The following is a 17,239-nucleotide window of genomic DNA, read 5'->3' on the forward strand; positions in this document are numbered from 1 at the left end:
TCAGGATTCGATGTTGGGCTCATTGTTGTTTTGTATATTTATCAATGATATTGATGAAGGTATATCAAGCTTAATGTAAAAGTTTGCAGATGATACAAAGGTTGGCAGTGTTTTTAATAACAGTAATGACAGTATGCTGCTGTAACAGGATCTGGAAAAGTTGGGCAGATGGGCTGAGTGGCATCTCATTGACAAATACTGCATATGGGTAGCAGCAACCCTAGAGAAATGTACCAACTGGGTGGTGTCACACTCAGGGTAGTGGAGAATGAAAGAGACCTGGGGGTATGTAGTTGTTGTTGTTGTTTTGGGTTTTAGGAGCATTAGCAACTAAGGACATATTGCTCCGGGGATATGTGGTGGTCATTCCCTGACCTCTCTGCATCCTCCATATTTGGTTGTCATGGGCTCCAACATCAGTCTAATCAAGAAGCGTGTGCTACACACTGCTGCTCCTGTGCACCTGGCTACGGAGGCACCACCTGGGGGTAATTGTGCAGTCAGATATGAAATTTTCTGAGCAGTGTAGACAGGCTGCCAGAGTAAGTCATGAGGTCTTGTCAGTGATATACAGGAATTTTGCGAGCAGGGATAATGAGGTGATTATCCCCTTGTATAAGGCAGTGGGCAGACCATACCTTGAGTACTGTGTACAGGTCTGGAAGCCTCATTTTAGGAAGGATGTCGAGTTGCTTGAACGAGTACAGAGAATGGCAACAAGACTGGTGAAGGGAACAAAGGGGTGCTCTAATGAAGAAAGGCTTGAGTTCTGCTTTTGAGACTAGGCACCTGTGAGGGGATTTGATCGAGGTGTATAAAACCTTGAATGGATTGATTAGGCTCAATGCTGATGGGATTCTTCCTCTTACTCGGATTACAAATCTGAGGGGGCACAGATTCAAACTGAGGAAAGTCAGTTGTAGAATAGATATGCAGTGGTTGGTTGATTGCTGGAACAAACTTCTATCTGTTGTTGTGGAAGTTGATAGCTTAAATAAATTCAAGGTAGAACTAACAAACATTTGGAACAAATGGATCAATGAAATAGGAAGGAGCTTTTTTTTTTTCTTTTGGGCTGATGCTGTATAAGCTTGCTTTCTAGCATCATGTGCCACTACTAATGCTGATGTCCAAAATGGTCCAATATTTGTGTTTCTGGTTAACATGGTTTACAAAGAACCAAATTCTTCAAAATATTACTCCCCAATCTTTTATAGATGAACCATTTGTGGTTGTTATTATTTTTGTGGGATTGGAAACTGGGTGGTGTTCCAAGCCAAAACCTCTAGCTACAACTCCAGAGCTGTCAGAATTGCTATGGAACACACCATCCAGTTTCCAATTTCACAAAATCAATAACCACCACAAATGGTTCATCTATAAAAGATTTGGGAGTAATAATTTCAAGAATTTGGTTCTTTGTAAGTCATGTTAACCCCATAATAAAATTGGTTTTATTGAGTGATTTCCCACTCATTCCAACACCACTGCTTTATAATAACTGCAATGCAACAACACACCAACTGTATAACTGAAACTTTATTAAAATAATAATATAACACCGGATAAAATTTTGTAAAAATAAAATGATAAAATAAAATAAAATACAATGTTGTATAATAAAATAATAGAGAAAATTAAAAATATAAAAATTACACTATATGGAATTAAAAGTGATAAAAGCTATTATAAAAAAGCCATAGCTTTCAGAGGCAACCACTTCCTTTATCAACAGTAAGACTTAACTTGTCACAGTACATCCTTAAATAACTGCAGGATAATGGCTCGCAGCAGCACACGTTATCGTAGGAGCATGAGCAGTATCATGCATGTAGAGCATGAGCTTATGATAACACATGAAATGAAAATGGTTTAAAAATGGCAGAAGGTTATCAAATTGTAGCAGGATACTTAATGATTTTGTAATAACTGAAAGCAAAGTGGAGGAGAAATTGAAGTTAAACATAAGAAAAGCACCTGGAGTGGATGGGGTCTATCCAGTTATATTAAAGGAGGCGGCAAAGCAACTAAGAAAACCCTTAGCCATGATTATGAGAGCATCCTTGGATTCAGGGGAGATCCCCACGGACTGGAGATCTGCAAATGTATCCCCAATTCACAAAGGGGGATCGAAGGGTGACATGAGTAATTACAGACCAGTTAGTTTAACTTCTATTCCGGGTAAAATAATGGAGTCACTGGTTAAAGATGCATTGCAGAATCATCTAGACAAGACTGCAGCAATAATTCAGACAGAATGGGTTGTTAAGGGAAAGTCTTGTCTGACAAATTTGATAGGATATTATGATGTGATTACAAAGGAACTGGATGCAAAAAATAATTTTGATATCATATATTTGGATTTCAGGAAAGCTTTTGACACTGTTGCGCATGGAAGACTATTGTACAAATTGGAGCAGAATGGTATTAAGGGTAAGTTGCTACAATGGATAAAAGGATGGTTAAGTGGGAGAAGACAGAGGGTGGTAATCGATGGGTGCTGCTCTTCGTGGACTAATGTTATTAGTGGAGTCCCACAGGGTTTGGTGTTAGGTCCACTGTTGTTTTGTATATTTATCAATAATATTGATGAAGGTATATCAGGCTTAATGTCGAAGTTTGCAGATGATACAAAGGTTGGCAGGGTTGTTAATGACAGTAATGGCAGTGTGCTAACGCAACAGGATCTAGATAATTTGGGCAGATGGGCTAAGAAGTGGCAACTGAAGTTTAACCTTAACAAATGCAAAGTACTGCATATGGGTAGAAGTAACCCCAGAGAAAGGTACCAACTGTGTGGTACTACACTTAAGGTGGTAGAAAATGAAAAAGACCTGGGAGTAATTGTGCAGTCAGATATGAAGTTTTCTGAGCAATGCAGAGATAGGCTGCCAGGGCAAGTCATGGGGTTTTGTCAATGATATATAGGAATTTTGCTAGCAAGGAGAAGGAGGTGATTGTCCCTCTGTATAAGGCACTGGTCAGGCCACGCCTTGAGTACTGCGTACAGGTCTGGAGGCCTCATTTTAGATTTAGGATGTAGATTTACTTGACCATGTACAGAGAAGGGCAACAAGATTGGTGAGGGGAATGAAGGGATCCTCTTACCAAGAGAGGCTTAAGTTCTGCAAACTGCAGTGGCTGGAGACTAGGCACCTGCGCGGTATATAAGGTATTGAGGTATATAAGGCCTTGAATTGGTTGAGTACGCTGAATTCTGATGGGATCCTTCCACTTGTCCAGATTACAAACCTAAGGGGGCATAAATTCAAATTAAGAAAAGACAGATGTAGAATAGATGTGCGGAAATTTGCCTTTAGCCAGCGGGTGGTTAATTGCTGGAACAAACTTCCATCTGTTGTTGTGGAAGTTGAAAGGTTAAATAAATTTAAGGAGGAACTGGACAGGCATTTGGAGGGAATGGTGTGATTTTTTTTATTTTATTTTATTTTATTTTTATTTATTTATTTTTTTTGGCTGATGCTGCATAAGCTCATACAGTTGCTTTCTTGCATCACATGCCACTACTACTACTACTACATGCTGAGAGCCATGAACCTGCAGTTATCTAAGGATGTACTGTGACAAGTTAAGTTTTACTTTTGAGAAAGGAGGTGGTGTTGATAAAGGAGCAATAAAAGGAACGATAAAACCTCCTTTATCAACAGTCTTACTATTGATAAAGGAGGAGGTTTTATCACTTTTAATTACATATAGTGTAATTTCTATATTTTTAATTTTATCTATTACAGGCGAACTTGGTTATAATGAGTATTGAAATAACGAGATCATGGCTGTAATGAGCAAAAAGCCATAATTATTTTAATTTATGCATATTGCCATACAATTTCTCGCTATTATAACAAGCATACTACATGGATATACTCTACAAATTTTGGTAACTATACAAACATTCTTAATTGCAGAGTCGAAAAACCCAATTCTTAGAAGAGACAAAAATGAAAGGGGCGACTCAGCTTTTATGACCACCCGCATCACATTAGGGGCCAGTTTATGACCTAGCTTTGTCTTTTCGTGGATGGGGGCTATACAATAGTGCATTGGTGTTCCACTTGTAATTTCTTCATATTACCCTATTTACAGATTGTCTTGTATTCTTTGAACCATAAATTTATTTCAGGACTTCTAAGAATTTTGAAAATGATAATTTTTTGTATGAAGATCACTTTACTGTCATTTTGAAGTAAAATCAGTTACAAACAAACCCTTCCTTCAGAAACATATCTACTAACAAAACAAAGTGTCTCTTGATTTGTGAAAAAAGTCGAAATTATTTGTGAGTTAGAAACGTGGCTCAAAAAATGTTGAAGTGTGTAAAAAGTTTTCTTTGTCCTCTTCAACACTATTGACACGGTAGAAGAATAAATGTGTTTACATATCAGCATTGAAAAAGAAAATAAAACTGAAAAAAAAAAAAAAAAAATTTAGAAAGTGTGAGGTTACAAATGTTAATGAAGCATTGCTTCAGTGGTTCACTACAATAAAAAGACTAATTAAAATCATGTTTATTATTAATTAGTATTGTTTTTAATTATGGAGAAATAAATTGCATTTAATATTAAGTGTATGGTTTTAAAATTACAGCCAAATAAAGTGTGTTTAATATTAAGCGTATTGTAGTTTATACAAGCATAATAATACAAATAACATGTAGGTATATACTAATATTATTTTTTTTCTCTCTAATATTTGTTTTGTTTTTAAAATCTATCTTTTCATCAAGTCATTGAGAATTAAAAAAAAATCGATGGTAGATTTAACTCATCACTAATATAGTGAATAATGGTTATCATGAGGAAATTTTGTTTATCCCCTGATGCTCATTATAACCAAGTTCGACTGTATTTTATTGTAAAATCAGTGTATTTTATTTCATTTTATCATTTTATTTTTACAAAATTTTATCCTCTCTCATATTATTATTATTTTAATAAAGTTTCAGTTATACGATTGGTGTATTGTTGCATTGCAGTTCTTATGAGTCAGAACTTTCCCAACCCCATAGGCCTATTTGAAGAACCACTGCTTTAACAAGTATCTTTTACATCACTCTGATAGTTATCTGTGGGTTCTGTACACTTTGAAATATTCATTCAAATATCCTAATAGAGAAAATTCTAATCAGAATTTTAAAATACTTAGAAAGGACAAATGATGCAAGAATGTTTGCTGATGCTATACAAGGTAGAGTTAGGTGGGTCAGAAAACTGCTAGCTTGGAGGGAATACATGGACTAACAGATTAACAACAGCTGTTGGCAGAGGTGAAAGTGATTCTTGCACTGCTTCTATTGAAATGGAAATGAGCAGCAGCCTGGAAATCAAGGCAATGGGGATTTCCAGGACTACTGGAAGTCATAGTGGAACAAGTAAATACATGCGGTGTGTTAGAGTAACTAAGAGTAGAAACAGGTGCATGTATACTTGTGTGTACACCAATGCTAGCAGTATAGTTAATAAATTTGATGAGCTTGAAGTGCTAGTCAAGACATCAAAGGCAGATACTGTTGGGATATCAGAGACGTGGTGTCACACAGACATAAGAAGTGCAGAATTGGAATTTGGGGAGTACAATGTGCATAGAAAGGATAGGAAGGGAGGAAGGGTTATGATGTTAGTTAAGAAACACATAAAATCTAAGGAAGTGCATCCAATTGATGTTAGTGGACAATGCAATATTGAGTCTGTTTGGTGTGACATAAGCACTGGGATAGGAAAAATGAGAGTAGGTGTGTGTGTGTGTTATAGGTCTAATGAATCTGATGAGTATAATGAGCAATTGTGCAGAGAAATAGTGAGCCAGTAAATCAGAGTGTCTTATAATGGGGAATTTTAATTTTCCAGAGATTGACTGGAATTTGTGGGTTGGTAACTCACACACTAGGAAAGCTTTTGTGGATTTATTGGATGATTGTTTTCTACAGCAGCATGTTCGGGAGGCAACTAGAGGGAGTGATGCTCTTGATCTGATTATCACTAGTGATTCTTCATGCATTAATAACCTTCACATAAAGGAACCGCTAGGTGGCAGTGATCACAGTGTGCTGAAGTGGGATTTACTCAAAGAGGTAACTACCATCAGGGGTAAAAGGAAGGGTTTTACCTAGTAAAGGTGACAATGGTGGTCTGAGACAGTATTTAAATTCTATATAAAATAAATAAATTTTCTGTTTATACTCCAGCACAACAACCAAGTCAGTAGAATTTACAATAAATCATCAATACAAATATTTATCATATTTAGTAGTCATTTGGGAGGTGCATTATGGCCACAGAAGCCTATGCGCCAACAACTACCAAAGAAAGAAGAAGAAGTAGTCATGGACTTGAATCCCGGTCACTCAAGGAATGCGTGCTTGCACTCCCGCTCCTAACCACTCGGCTACATCAGGCCTAATATGTTGGGAACAACTGATGATGTTACCAACAGCAAATTTGAAATGGGAAGCATTCAAAGAAATAATCTTGGAAGCTACTAAGCTTTTCATACCAACTAAGAAATATTGTTCAAGATTTAGGCCTAAATGGATATCAGATGAACTAATTGGACATATGACAAAAAAGAAAAATGCATGGGATACAAATAAATTAACAGGTGACAAACAAGCCTATGTTAGATATAAGCTGGTCTACAACCAAGTTATAACGGAGGTTAGGCAGGCAAAGGCAAATTACGAGAAATCTTTGGCAAAGGATGCAAAGAAAAACAGCAAAGAGTTCTTTACTTATGTAAACTCTAGAAGGCAGGGGATGAATCAGATTGGTCCACTTGATATCGATGGTTCAACTGTTGATGATCCTGCTCAGGTAGCTAACAAACTAAACAAATATTTTGCATCTACATTCATACATGAGGAGTTATTCAGGGAGGGGAATGCCAGATGTGTATTAAACTCTGGCAGGAAGCTAGATAATTTTGTAATAACTGAGAGTAAAGTGGAGGAGAACTTGTTGAAGATAAACATAAGAAAGGCACCTGGGGTGGATGGAATCTATCCAGTTATATTAAAGGAGGCAGCAAAGGAATTAAGCAAACTATGAGTCATAATTATGACATCTTCCTTGGACACAGGGGAGGTACCCATGGGACCAATTTGATTGGGTACTCTGATGTAGTCATAAAGGAACTGGATGCGAAGAATAATTTTTATATCATATATTTGGATCTTACTAAGGCTTTTGATACTGTTGCACATGGAAGACTGCTGCACAAATTGGAGCAGTGTGGCATTGGAGGCAAATTGCTGCTATGGATAAAGGGATGGTTGAGTGGGAGAAAACAGAGAGTGGTAATCAATGGACACTGCTCTTCGTGGACTGATGTTATTAGTGGAGTCCCCCAGGGTTCAGTGTTGGGCCCATTGTTATTTTGTTTATTTAAAAATGATATTGATGATGGTATATCAGGCTTAATGTCCAAGTTTGCAGATGATACGAAGGTTGGCAGGGTTGTTAATGATACTAATGACAGTACACTGCTGCAACAGGATCTAGAGAAGTTGAGCAGATGGGCTGAGAGGTGGCAAATGAAGTTTATCATTGACAAATGTAAAGTACTAATAACGGGAAGCAGTAACCCCAATATAAAGAATCAATTGTGTGGTACCACACTGACAGCGGTAGAGAGTGAAAAGGACCTGGGGGTAATTGTGCAGTTAGATAAGAAATTTTCTGAGCAGTGCAGACAGTCTGCTAGAGTAGCCCATGGTGTCTTTAGGAATTTTCTTTAGGAATATACAGGAATTTTTCTAGCGGGGATAAGGAGATGATTACCGTTGTATAAGGCAATGGTCAGGCCACACCTTGAGTACTGTATACAGGTCTGGAGGCCTCATTTTAAGAAGGATGTAGAGCTGTTGGAATGAGTAAAGAGAAGGGCAACAAGATTAGTGAATGGAACAAATGGTTGCTCTTATGAAAAAAGGCTTAAGTTTTTCAAATTACAGTGTCTGGGGATTAGGCACCTGCAAGGTGATCTGATTGAGGTGTACAAAGCCTTGAATGGTTTGAGCATGCTCAATGCTGATGGGATTCTTCCTCTTGCTCAGAAAAATCACCTGAGAGGGCATAAATTCAAATTGAGGAAGGACAGTTGTAGGATAGATGTGCTGAAGTTTGCCCCTATTGAGCAGGTGGTTGATTGCTGGAACAAACTTCTCTCTGTCGTTGTAGAAACTGATAGCTTAAACAGCTCCAAGGCAAAACTAGACAAACATTTGGAACAGGTTGATGAGTGAAATGAGAAGGGGGTGTATGTTTGTTTTTTTTTTTTTTTTTTTGGGCTGATGCTTGCTTTCTTGCATCATGTGCCCTTGCTAATGCCAATGCTAATTAGCATTTAAGGCACTTTTTTACTAGTCATACTTATTACATGCATGAAATCCCTTGAATTACATATTCAAGGAAACGAATGAAAGACATATTCAGGAAATTAAGTTAACATACAAGATAATTTACACATTAAATTCTACTTTATAAAGCTTCATGACATTTAAATGTTCCCAACTGCACAAGAAAACACAACTTTTTATTTGAATTTCAAAATGACTGTAGCAGGTATCATCCTGCTAATTCCTTTTTTTTTAATAACTTGTTATAAAACAGTCCACGAAAAACAAATACATTATAATTGAGGTTTTTATTTAATATATTCTTTCATAAAAACTGAATTTAGATTATTTCTCTCTCTCTCTCTCTCTCTCTCTCTCTCTCTCTCTCTCTCTCTCTCTCTCTCTCACACACACAAACACACACACACACACAAGAACATCCACCACTTTAGTATTAATTAAACACATTGTATTTTTAACATCTCAATTAAAATTCTTATATCTGTAATTAGTTTGAATTTGACTTATTTCTTTCTAGATTTCGATTACAATATCACATCTTTGTAATTAGGTGTTCTGCATGAAACCTTTTAAGAAAGTACCTGAGGATCACATTTTCAGTGTTTTTATACTCTTATATCTGGAAGCACATTAAAACTACAAAGTTTGGTGGGGGGGGGGGGGAAGAGCACAATTGCCTTACACCACCATGTGGTGCTTACTGTACACATCCACGTCCTTTATATATGTGTAGATATAAATCGATTTATATATAAATCGATTATATATAAATATAAAGCTAGTGCTGGCTGATGCTGTATAAACTTGCTTTCTTGCATCATATGCCTCTACTAATGCTAATATAAAGATTCCTCTAGGAATCATTCTATCTCTTTTTATAGTAGTAAATAAAGATTATTATTTCTTATGGTAGATTGGCTTTAGTATTAGCAATGGCAAGAAATCCTATGGCTTATGCTGAACCAGCCAAAAAATAAAAAATAAAATACTAAAATAAAATAGCAAAAAATAAATAAAATAAAATAACAAAATAATAAGAGGAAAGGAAATAGACAACCTATGCGTTTCCCTCCTCCCACAGGTAATTATCAGCTGATCTTTGAATTTTCCCAAACTGTCAGCCTCTACCACCCATGTAGGTAACTTATTCCAGTAATCTATAACTCGCTGGCTAAAATAAAACTTCCTGCAATCCAGCCTAAACATCTCCCCCTGTAACTTGAAATTATGGCCCCTAGTTCTATATCATTTAGAACCATGAAAATTTCGTATTCATTCATTTTGCTTATGCCTCTCAGAGCCTTAAACACCTCAGTCAAGTCTCCTCTAAGGTACCTAATTTCCTCATATGGGTGCCCTTTTTCCGATCTCACCAGGTGCATTACCCATCTTTGGACTCTTTCAAGAAGCAAAAAGCCTTTCTTTAGGTGCCCATACAGTCTCCATACTTGAGCACAGTATTCCGTGTGGTTTGTTATTTGGTTTTTAGGAGCATTAGCAACTAAGGCCATATTGCTCCGGGGATATGTGGTGGTCATTCCCTGACCTTTCCGCATCCGTAATTGGTGGTCACGGGCTCGAACCCCAGTCTAATCGAGAAGTATGTGCTACGCACTGCTGCTCCTGCCCACCTGGCTATGGAGGTGCCACCAAGTGTGGTCTAACAATAGCCTTATATAATGGGATTATGACGTCCTTATCTCCACTCGCAACTCTTCGATAAATCATCGATAGGACACCATGGGCCTTCCTTGCAACCAGTCTACAATGCTCAGAGAATGTAAAGTCTGATCGTATCGTAACTACACCCAAGTCCCTTTCCTCCATTACTGGCCTTAGTTGAAATCCATAAAGTATATAAGTATTTTGGGGTTACTGTTCCCCAGGTGTAATACCTTACATTTTGCTGGATTAAAGCACAGTTGCCATTTTTCTGACCATTCCTGAAATCTGTCTAGGTCACTCTGAAGAAGCTCTGCTTGGTGGTGATCATTAACTACTCTACCAATCTTTACATCATCTGCAAATTTAGACATCACACCCTCTATCCCTTCATTGATGTCATTTACGAAAATCAAAAACAACAGTGGTCCTAATACTGATCCTTGGGGAATCCCACTTCTTACATCAACCCAATTTGAAGAATAACCACTTATCACAACTCTCTACCTCCTACCCTGAAGCCATCCAGCTATCCATTTAAGGATTTTCCCTGTGATTCCAACCTGTTCCAGCTTATAAAGTAACTGCTCATGTGAGACTGAGTCAAATGCTTTGCTGAAATCCAAATAAACAATGTCGAAATTATTCCTTAAGTCCAGCTCTTGGGTGACTCAGTCAAAAAAGCTAACCAGATTAGTTAAACACAATGAATTCCATTTCTATCTAAATGATCCTGAATTCCACCCTTGATCATTGCCTCCATGAATTTCCCTACTACTGAAGTTAGACTAACTGGCCAGTAATTTCCCACTTCACTCTTAGAACTGCCCTGATGCATTGGCACTTTTACAATCCAACGGAATCACTCCCCGAGTCCAGTGATGCTCTCATAATTAGCCTCAATGGTTCAATGCACTCACTTTCCGCCTCCCTTAAGATTATGGGGTATATGCATCAACTCCAGGATGAGTTGATGATATATCCTACTTAAACAGCTTTAATTTTCACATTATGATTTATTCTTTTGAGTTTTGCAAACCTAAGTAATGTCTGCACAGGTAGCACAGTGATTATAATCAACACTGTCCCCCCACATAACCACACACCAGGTGGAAAGGCCCAAGTTCAGTCAATGATGTGAGGAACTATTATGGCTTTCCCCCACCTGTTGTTGTTGTTGTTATTTGATTAAATGTAAAATTTCAACATCATTAATTACATTTTTTCAACTTCACTCCCATAATTTCTCATTGATGTAAAGAGTTTTTCCTTCTGTAAATATTGATGCAAAGTAACTGTTGAATTCACCTGTAACTTCAACTGGGGTATCTAATACTATCCCACATCCATTACATAAGGATCTGATCTGGTTTGTCCTTCTCTTCTTTGCATTTATATATGTGAAGAATTCCTTACCCCCCCCCAACTCTTTGCTCTCTTTGCCAGCAATTTCTCATAATCTGCCTTTGCTGGCCTAACCTTTTCTGTGACACTATTACAAATCAACTTGTAACTGTTATAGGCTTCAGTACTTTTTATTGCTCTGTAACTTTTCCATGCTGTCTTTTTCTGTTCAAGTAAACTTGCAACTTCATTATTCATCCAACTTGGAACCCTCCTTGTGGAGTATTTTTTTAATGGTATATATTAATTCAAGGCTTCTTGATGAATGTTTTAAATGTATACTATAATTCAATTGTATTTGCTCGCTGTTAGATATCTATCTAGTTAATAGAGACCATATAGCATCTTAAGCCATCATATTTAGATTAATGCTAAGCAAGTGGGGCCATTTATAATGGTGTAATGCATAACATATCTGTAAATTGTGCATGTTCTTCAGCCTGCTACTTGAGTAAGGGAAAACCCCAATGTTCTTCTGAGACCAACCAACATTTCCAGGACCAAAAAATTTCGGTCATTGAGAGAATTCACACACAGCCTTCTCAAGTGGGTGGCAAATGATGCAGCCTGCCTGATAAAGTAACTTTCTTGCTCAGTAGCTGCTCAGTACCCAGTAATCGCTCACTGATTCAATTGCACTAAGCCAACAATCGAAACAAAATAAATCTGTTATTGTGACTATTGGGAGCCCAAAGAATCCATTTTGAACCACAACACTAAAGAAATAGACAAAACTATGAGTAGAGTACCTTGCTTTTCCTGTCATGCTGATCTGCACCATCTAAAACGTTAGATTACAGTCTTATTGAATTTGGCAGTTGTTCTGTGACCCACTTACTGCATTCTACTTAAACAGCTTTAATTTTCACATTATGATTTATTTCTTTGAGTTTTGCAAACCTAAGTAATGTCTGCACAGGTAGCACAGTGATTATAATTAACACTGTCCCCCCCACACACGCACACACCAGGTGGAAAGGCCCAAGTTCAGTCAATGATGTGAGGAACTATTATGGCTTTCCCCCACCTGTTGTTGTTGTTATTTGATTTTTAGGAGCATTAGCAACTAAGGCCATATTGCTCCGGGATATGCGGTGGTCATTCCCTGACCTTTCTGCATCCTCCGTATTTGGTGGTGACGGGCTTGAACCCCGGTCTAATCAAGAAGCGTGTGCTACGCACTGCTGCTCCTTCCTACCTTCCCCCACCTGACTCTGTGGCTGAGTTAGTTGGTCTTGGGCATGGACAGCAAGTGCACCCTTCCCCAGAGACTCAAGTTTTATGTCCAGCAAAACAGGCAAATTCTCTTCTAGATGGCACTAATATGACACTACTTTTCTTAACCTTCAGTTGCAATGGCTTCTTCACTTTGCATATTCACTTTTCTATTTTTCCAGTTCTTTTATTGGAAAAGTACTTGGTGCCAAGCTCTTTTGACAAAATTGAAAGTAGGCAGACAAACTGATAGTTTACACTGTCAACAGATGGCAGGGTTGACAAGTGCATTTCTCGACCGTAAGCTTCTCATTTCTGATTTTTGATGCCTAACTGCCTGTTTTTGCAAATTCCCTAACATAACATAACATAATGAAATTGCTGTATCCAGTTAGGCTAATGCAGAGATTCTTGAACCGTATCATTGCAATCCCTGAGTTTGGGGGGTTGCAAAATTTAAAATTTAGCCAAAGTTTAAATTGGATTGTTTTTGTTTATTTCCAACACAAAGGTTTTCATTTATAAAAGTATAAAGTTTATTATTTTCCCAACTCTTTATTTCTAATAAAAATTTACAACAAAAAATCAACTTTATTCACGGTGGGAGATCACAAATTCATTTATCATTTTGTAGTGGGGGGGGGGGTTCACAGTACTGCAAAGTCTGATGAAAATCCCTGATACCAGTTACAGTATTAAACAAAAATAAAATAAAATGTGGGCAGACAAAGTTTTTAGCACCATCAATAGTACAGCTATTGTCACATCGTGCATTTACCTCTGTTTGGAGTTTGCTGAAACTTGGTTACCATTACTTTGAAATGTTTGTTACATCATTTCAATCCCTTTCAGTACTGTTTGCTGGCACAGGTTGAATGTCACAGTTCACACATTTGAATCGACCATGGTGCAAGCATGCACGACTGCCAAATATGATTAATGATAGTATTGATTGTCAAAATAATTAAATTGTAAACTCTGCTGCTGTAGTGATCATGCTGGAGTGAAAACAAGAATATTTAAAATAACACTTAAAATACACATGCTCACCTGTAAAATAGTAGTCAAGTGTATTCAAGTTGCTATTAATACATTGTCTCCAGTAAAAGCTATTGAGGCCACGAACTCCATGCTCTTTCTCCCCCATAAATTTCTGTAAAGAGAGATAAAGAATATTAAGAATGAACAGAAATAATCACATTTCTGTTCTCAGAAAAAACTGAACTTATTGACTATACTATTAAATTTGCAAGAATATCAGCCTATGTATTAAGTAAAAAGATTCAAGGAAGTGGACTTTTCTACATCAACCAAAAAAAAAAAAAAAAAAAAGAAAAGAAATAATAAATAAATGAAATATAATAATAACAATGACAACAATAAAACAGAATATTCATACTAATCCCATCCTCACAAGGTAACTATTGTGATTCTACTTTAAACTTCAGTTTCACTTCCTCCAATATGTCAGTGGTGAGATGTTTGATAACATGCTGCCCATAGAGGAATTTTACAAGATTCAAATCTATTGTTATTTCCTGAGATTTTATATTGGTATTCCCTGGTTTGTGTCTCATTCACAAGGAAGAACAGACCTTTCTCATTCATTTTATTCAACTCCTTCAGCACCTTATATCAATCAAATCTCGCCTTAGGTGTATGGTTGGCAAAACTTTGCAGTCCACACCTTCCAAACCATTCTTCATGTGCGCATTGATTTTCACTGGTAACCCTTTTCTGAAACCTCTCTGGAAGCCCTATTTTTTTTTTTTTAGGTGTGGTCTCCAGACTTGAATACAATATGTCAAATGCAGTCTAATCATAGTCTTATATAGAGGCATAATGACATTGTTCTGATTGCTAGCAATAATCCTATAAATCAAGAGCAGGACATAATGTGCCTTCCCAGCCTCCTGTTTAAAAATTTCATTGCAGATCAAATCATAACAACTGTAGTTGTCCTGAATCTCTTATATAAGTATTTTAGGGATTTATGTTTCTCGAATGAATAACCTTACATTTAATAGCATTGAACTACAGTTTCCATTTTTCTGTTCCTGTATGCAACAGAATTGAGACAATGGACTGGCTCGGATCACTTTGACATTATATATGTATATTAATTTACATATATAATGTCAAAATTGCATGAACAATGTTTAATGACCACATTACAATAATTTACCAGATTGGTCATGTATTCCCCTTAGTGAATCCATTCAAGATACCATCTTGTCAAGAAGGTATTGAATGGAATAAAACTAAAAAATCTATACTAGCATCAAACATATTAGAGGAAAAACTTGTTAATTAAAATTAGTATTTCTTTGGAAATATTTGCTTAATTTATTATTATTATTATTATTATTATTAGCCATATGGTGCAAGGAAGCCTTTTACTGCACCATCCAAAAAAAAAAAAAAAAAATTCTGAGTTATCTGAGTAAGAGAGAAAGAACAAGAGTCAGAAATAGAAGGGAATCACCAAGGAAGAGAAAAATGATAATATCCGGCTCAGGACTCTGGGTGTGCCAAGCCCATTTAAGTAACAAATCCAGATCCATTAGCAGCAGGATAAAAACTATAAGATGAAGCAAAAATGAAATTTAAGTCACAATTAAATGGAGAGGAAAGAAATGAAAATTCAGCAAAAATAACTCACTGTCTTCAGCAGACTGAAGAAGAAGAATTATGACCTTGAAAGTGCTATAAATGTAAGCAAGTGGACAAAATGGTGAATAAATAACTCTCTAAGAGTGGGCAATGTTTTTAATACATGAAAAAAAGCAATGTTATGGCCATGCTGTGGATCATCATGCAACAAATGAATACTTGGACTGAGTAAGGGTAACTAAGATTAAAAACATGTGCATGTACACTAATGATAGGAGCATTGTAAATACATTTGATATATTTGAAGTACTGATTAGGTCATCACATGCAGACAATATAGGGATAGTGGAGAAATATGGTACTGCTCAGACAAAACTGATGCTGAACTTTAATTTGAGGAGTACAATGTATACAGAAAGAACAGTTGTTTTTATTTGGTTTTTAGGAACATTAGCAACTAAGGCCATATTGCTCCGGCGGGATATGCGGTGGTCATTCCCTGACCTTTCTGCATCCTCCGTATTTGGTGGTCACGGGCTCAAACCCCAGTCTAATCAAGAAGCGTGTGCTATGCACTGCTGCTCCTGCCCACCTGACTACAGAGGTGCCAGGAATGACAGGTAGGACAGGAGAAATGGAGGAGTTATGCTCTTAGTTAAGGAGTATATTAAATCTAAGGCAGCGCATCCAGTTGACTTCGGTGACAAGTGCAATGTTGAGTCAGTTTGGTGTAATATAAGCACTGCAAAAACAAAAGTGAGAGTAGGAGTGTCTTATAGCCTAATGACTGTGATAAGTGATATCCAACTCAGGACTATACCAAACAGCTATATAGGGAAATAGATTGAGTCAGCAAACCAGAATGTCCAGACACGATAGGAGGGAGTATATGATGAGAGCCATGTCAATAAATTCGGCCCTGGAAAGATTGTGCAAGGCTCAAGAGGTAGAATTTTTTTCAGCCTGGACTGTACTTTTTAACAGGAGAGACCGCTTCTACAAGGATGGGATACACTTAAATAGAAAGGGTGTAAGAATATTTGCTGATGCTATCGAGGCAGTGTTAGGTGGGTCGGAAAACTGCTAGCTTGGGGAGAGACAAAGACTAATAGATTAACAGCAGCCACTGGCAGAAGTGAAAGAGATTCTTGCACTGCTTCTATTGGAATGAGCAGAAGCCTGAAAAACAAGATGCAGGATATTTCAGAGACTGCTGGGAGTCATTGTGGTACAAGTAAACACATGGGTTGTGTTAGGGTAACTAAGAATAGAAACAGGTGCATGTATACTTGCGTGTACACCAATGCTAGGAGTTTAGTAAATAAATTTGATGAATTTGAGGTATTTCTCAAAACATCAAAGGCAGATATTGTTGGGATTTCAGAGACGTGGTGTCACACACATATAAGGAATGCAGAACTGGAATTTGGAGAGTACATCTACAGAAAGGATAGACAGGATAGGAAGGGAGGAGGGGTTATGTTATTAGTTAAGAAACACATAAAATCCAAGGAAGTGAAGCCAGTCGACATCACTGGACAGTGCAGTGTCGAGTCAGTTTGGTGTGACATAAACATTGAGAGATCAAAATTGAGAGTAGGAGTGTGCTATAGGCCTAATGACTCTGATGAGTATAATAAGAAACTGTACAGGGAAATAGAGTGGGCCAGTAAATCAGAGTGTCTTATAATGGGGGATTTTAATTTCCCAGATATTGACTGGAATTTGGGAGCTGGTCACTCAAACACTAGCAAGGCTTTTGTGGATTTATTGGATGATTGTTTTCTACATCAGCATGTTTGGGAGGTAACTAGAGGGAGTAATACTCTTGATTTGATTATCAGTAGTGATTCTTCATGCATTAAGAATCTGCAGGTAAATGAACCACTAGGTGGCAGTGATCAGAGTATGCTGAAGTGAGATTTACTCAAAGAGGTAACTACCATTAGGGATAAAGGGAAGGGTTATTGCTTT

At 37.2% G+C, this 17,239-nt stretch overlaps 1 protein-coding gene across 1 annotated transcript in view; it reads right to left on the reverse strand.

Moving 5' to 3' along the window:
• Positions 1 to 17,239, reverse strand: part of LOC150081007 (uncharacterized) — a 193,640-nt gene that overhangs the window by 114,117 nt on the left and 62,284 nt on the right. The window contains exon 5 of the mRNA XM_090380885.1: positions 13,703 to 13,805. Coding sequence (XP_090237011.1) covers positions 13,703 to 13,805 — 103 coding nt within the window. The remainder of the gene's footprint in view (positions 1 to 13,702; positions 13,806 to 17,239) is intronic.

Source organism: Mastigoproctus giganteus, chromosome 9 (genome assembly GCF_048544385.1).
Source record: "Mastigoproctus giganteus isolate SK-2022 chromosome 9, ASM4854438v1, whole genome shotgun sequence".
Taxonomy (NCBI): Eukaryota; Metazoa; Arthropoda; class Arachnida; order Uropygi; family Thelyphonidae; genus Mastigoproctus; species Mastigoproctus giganteus.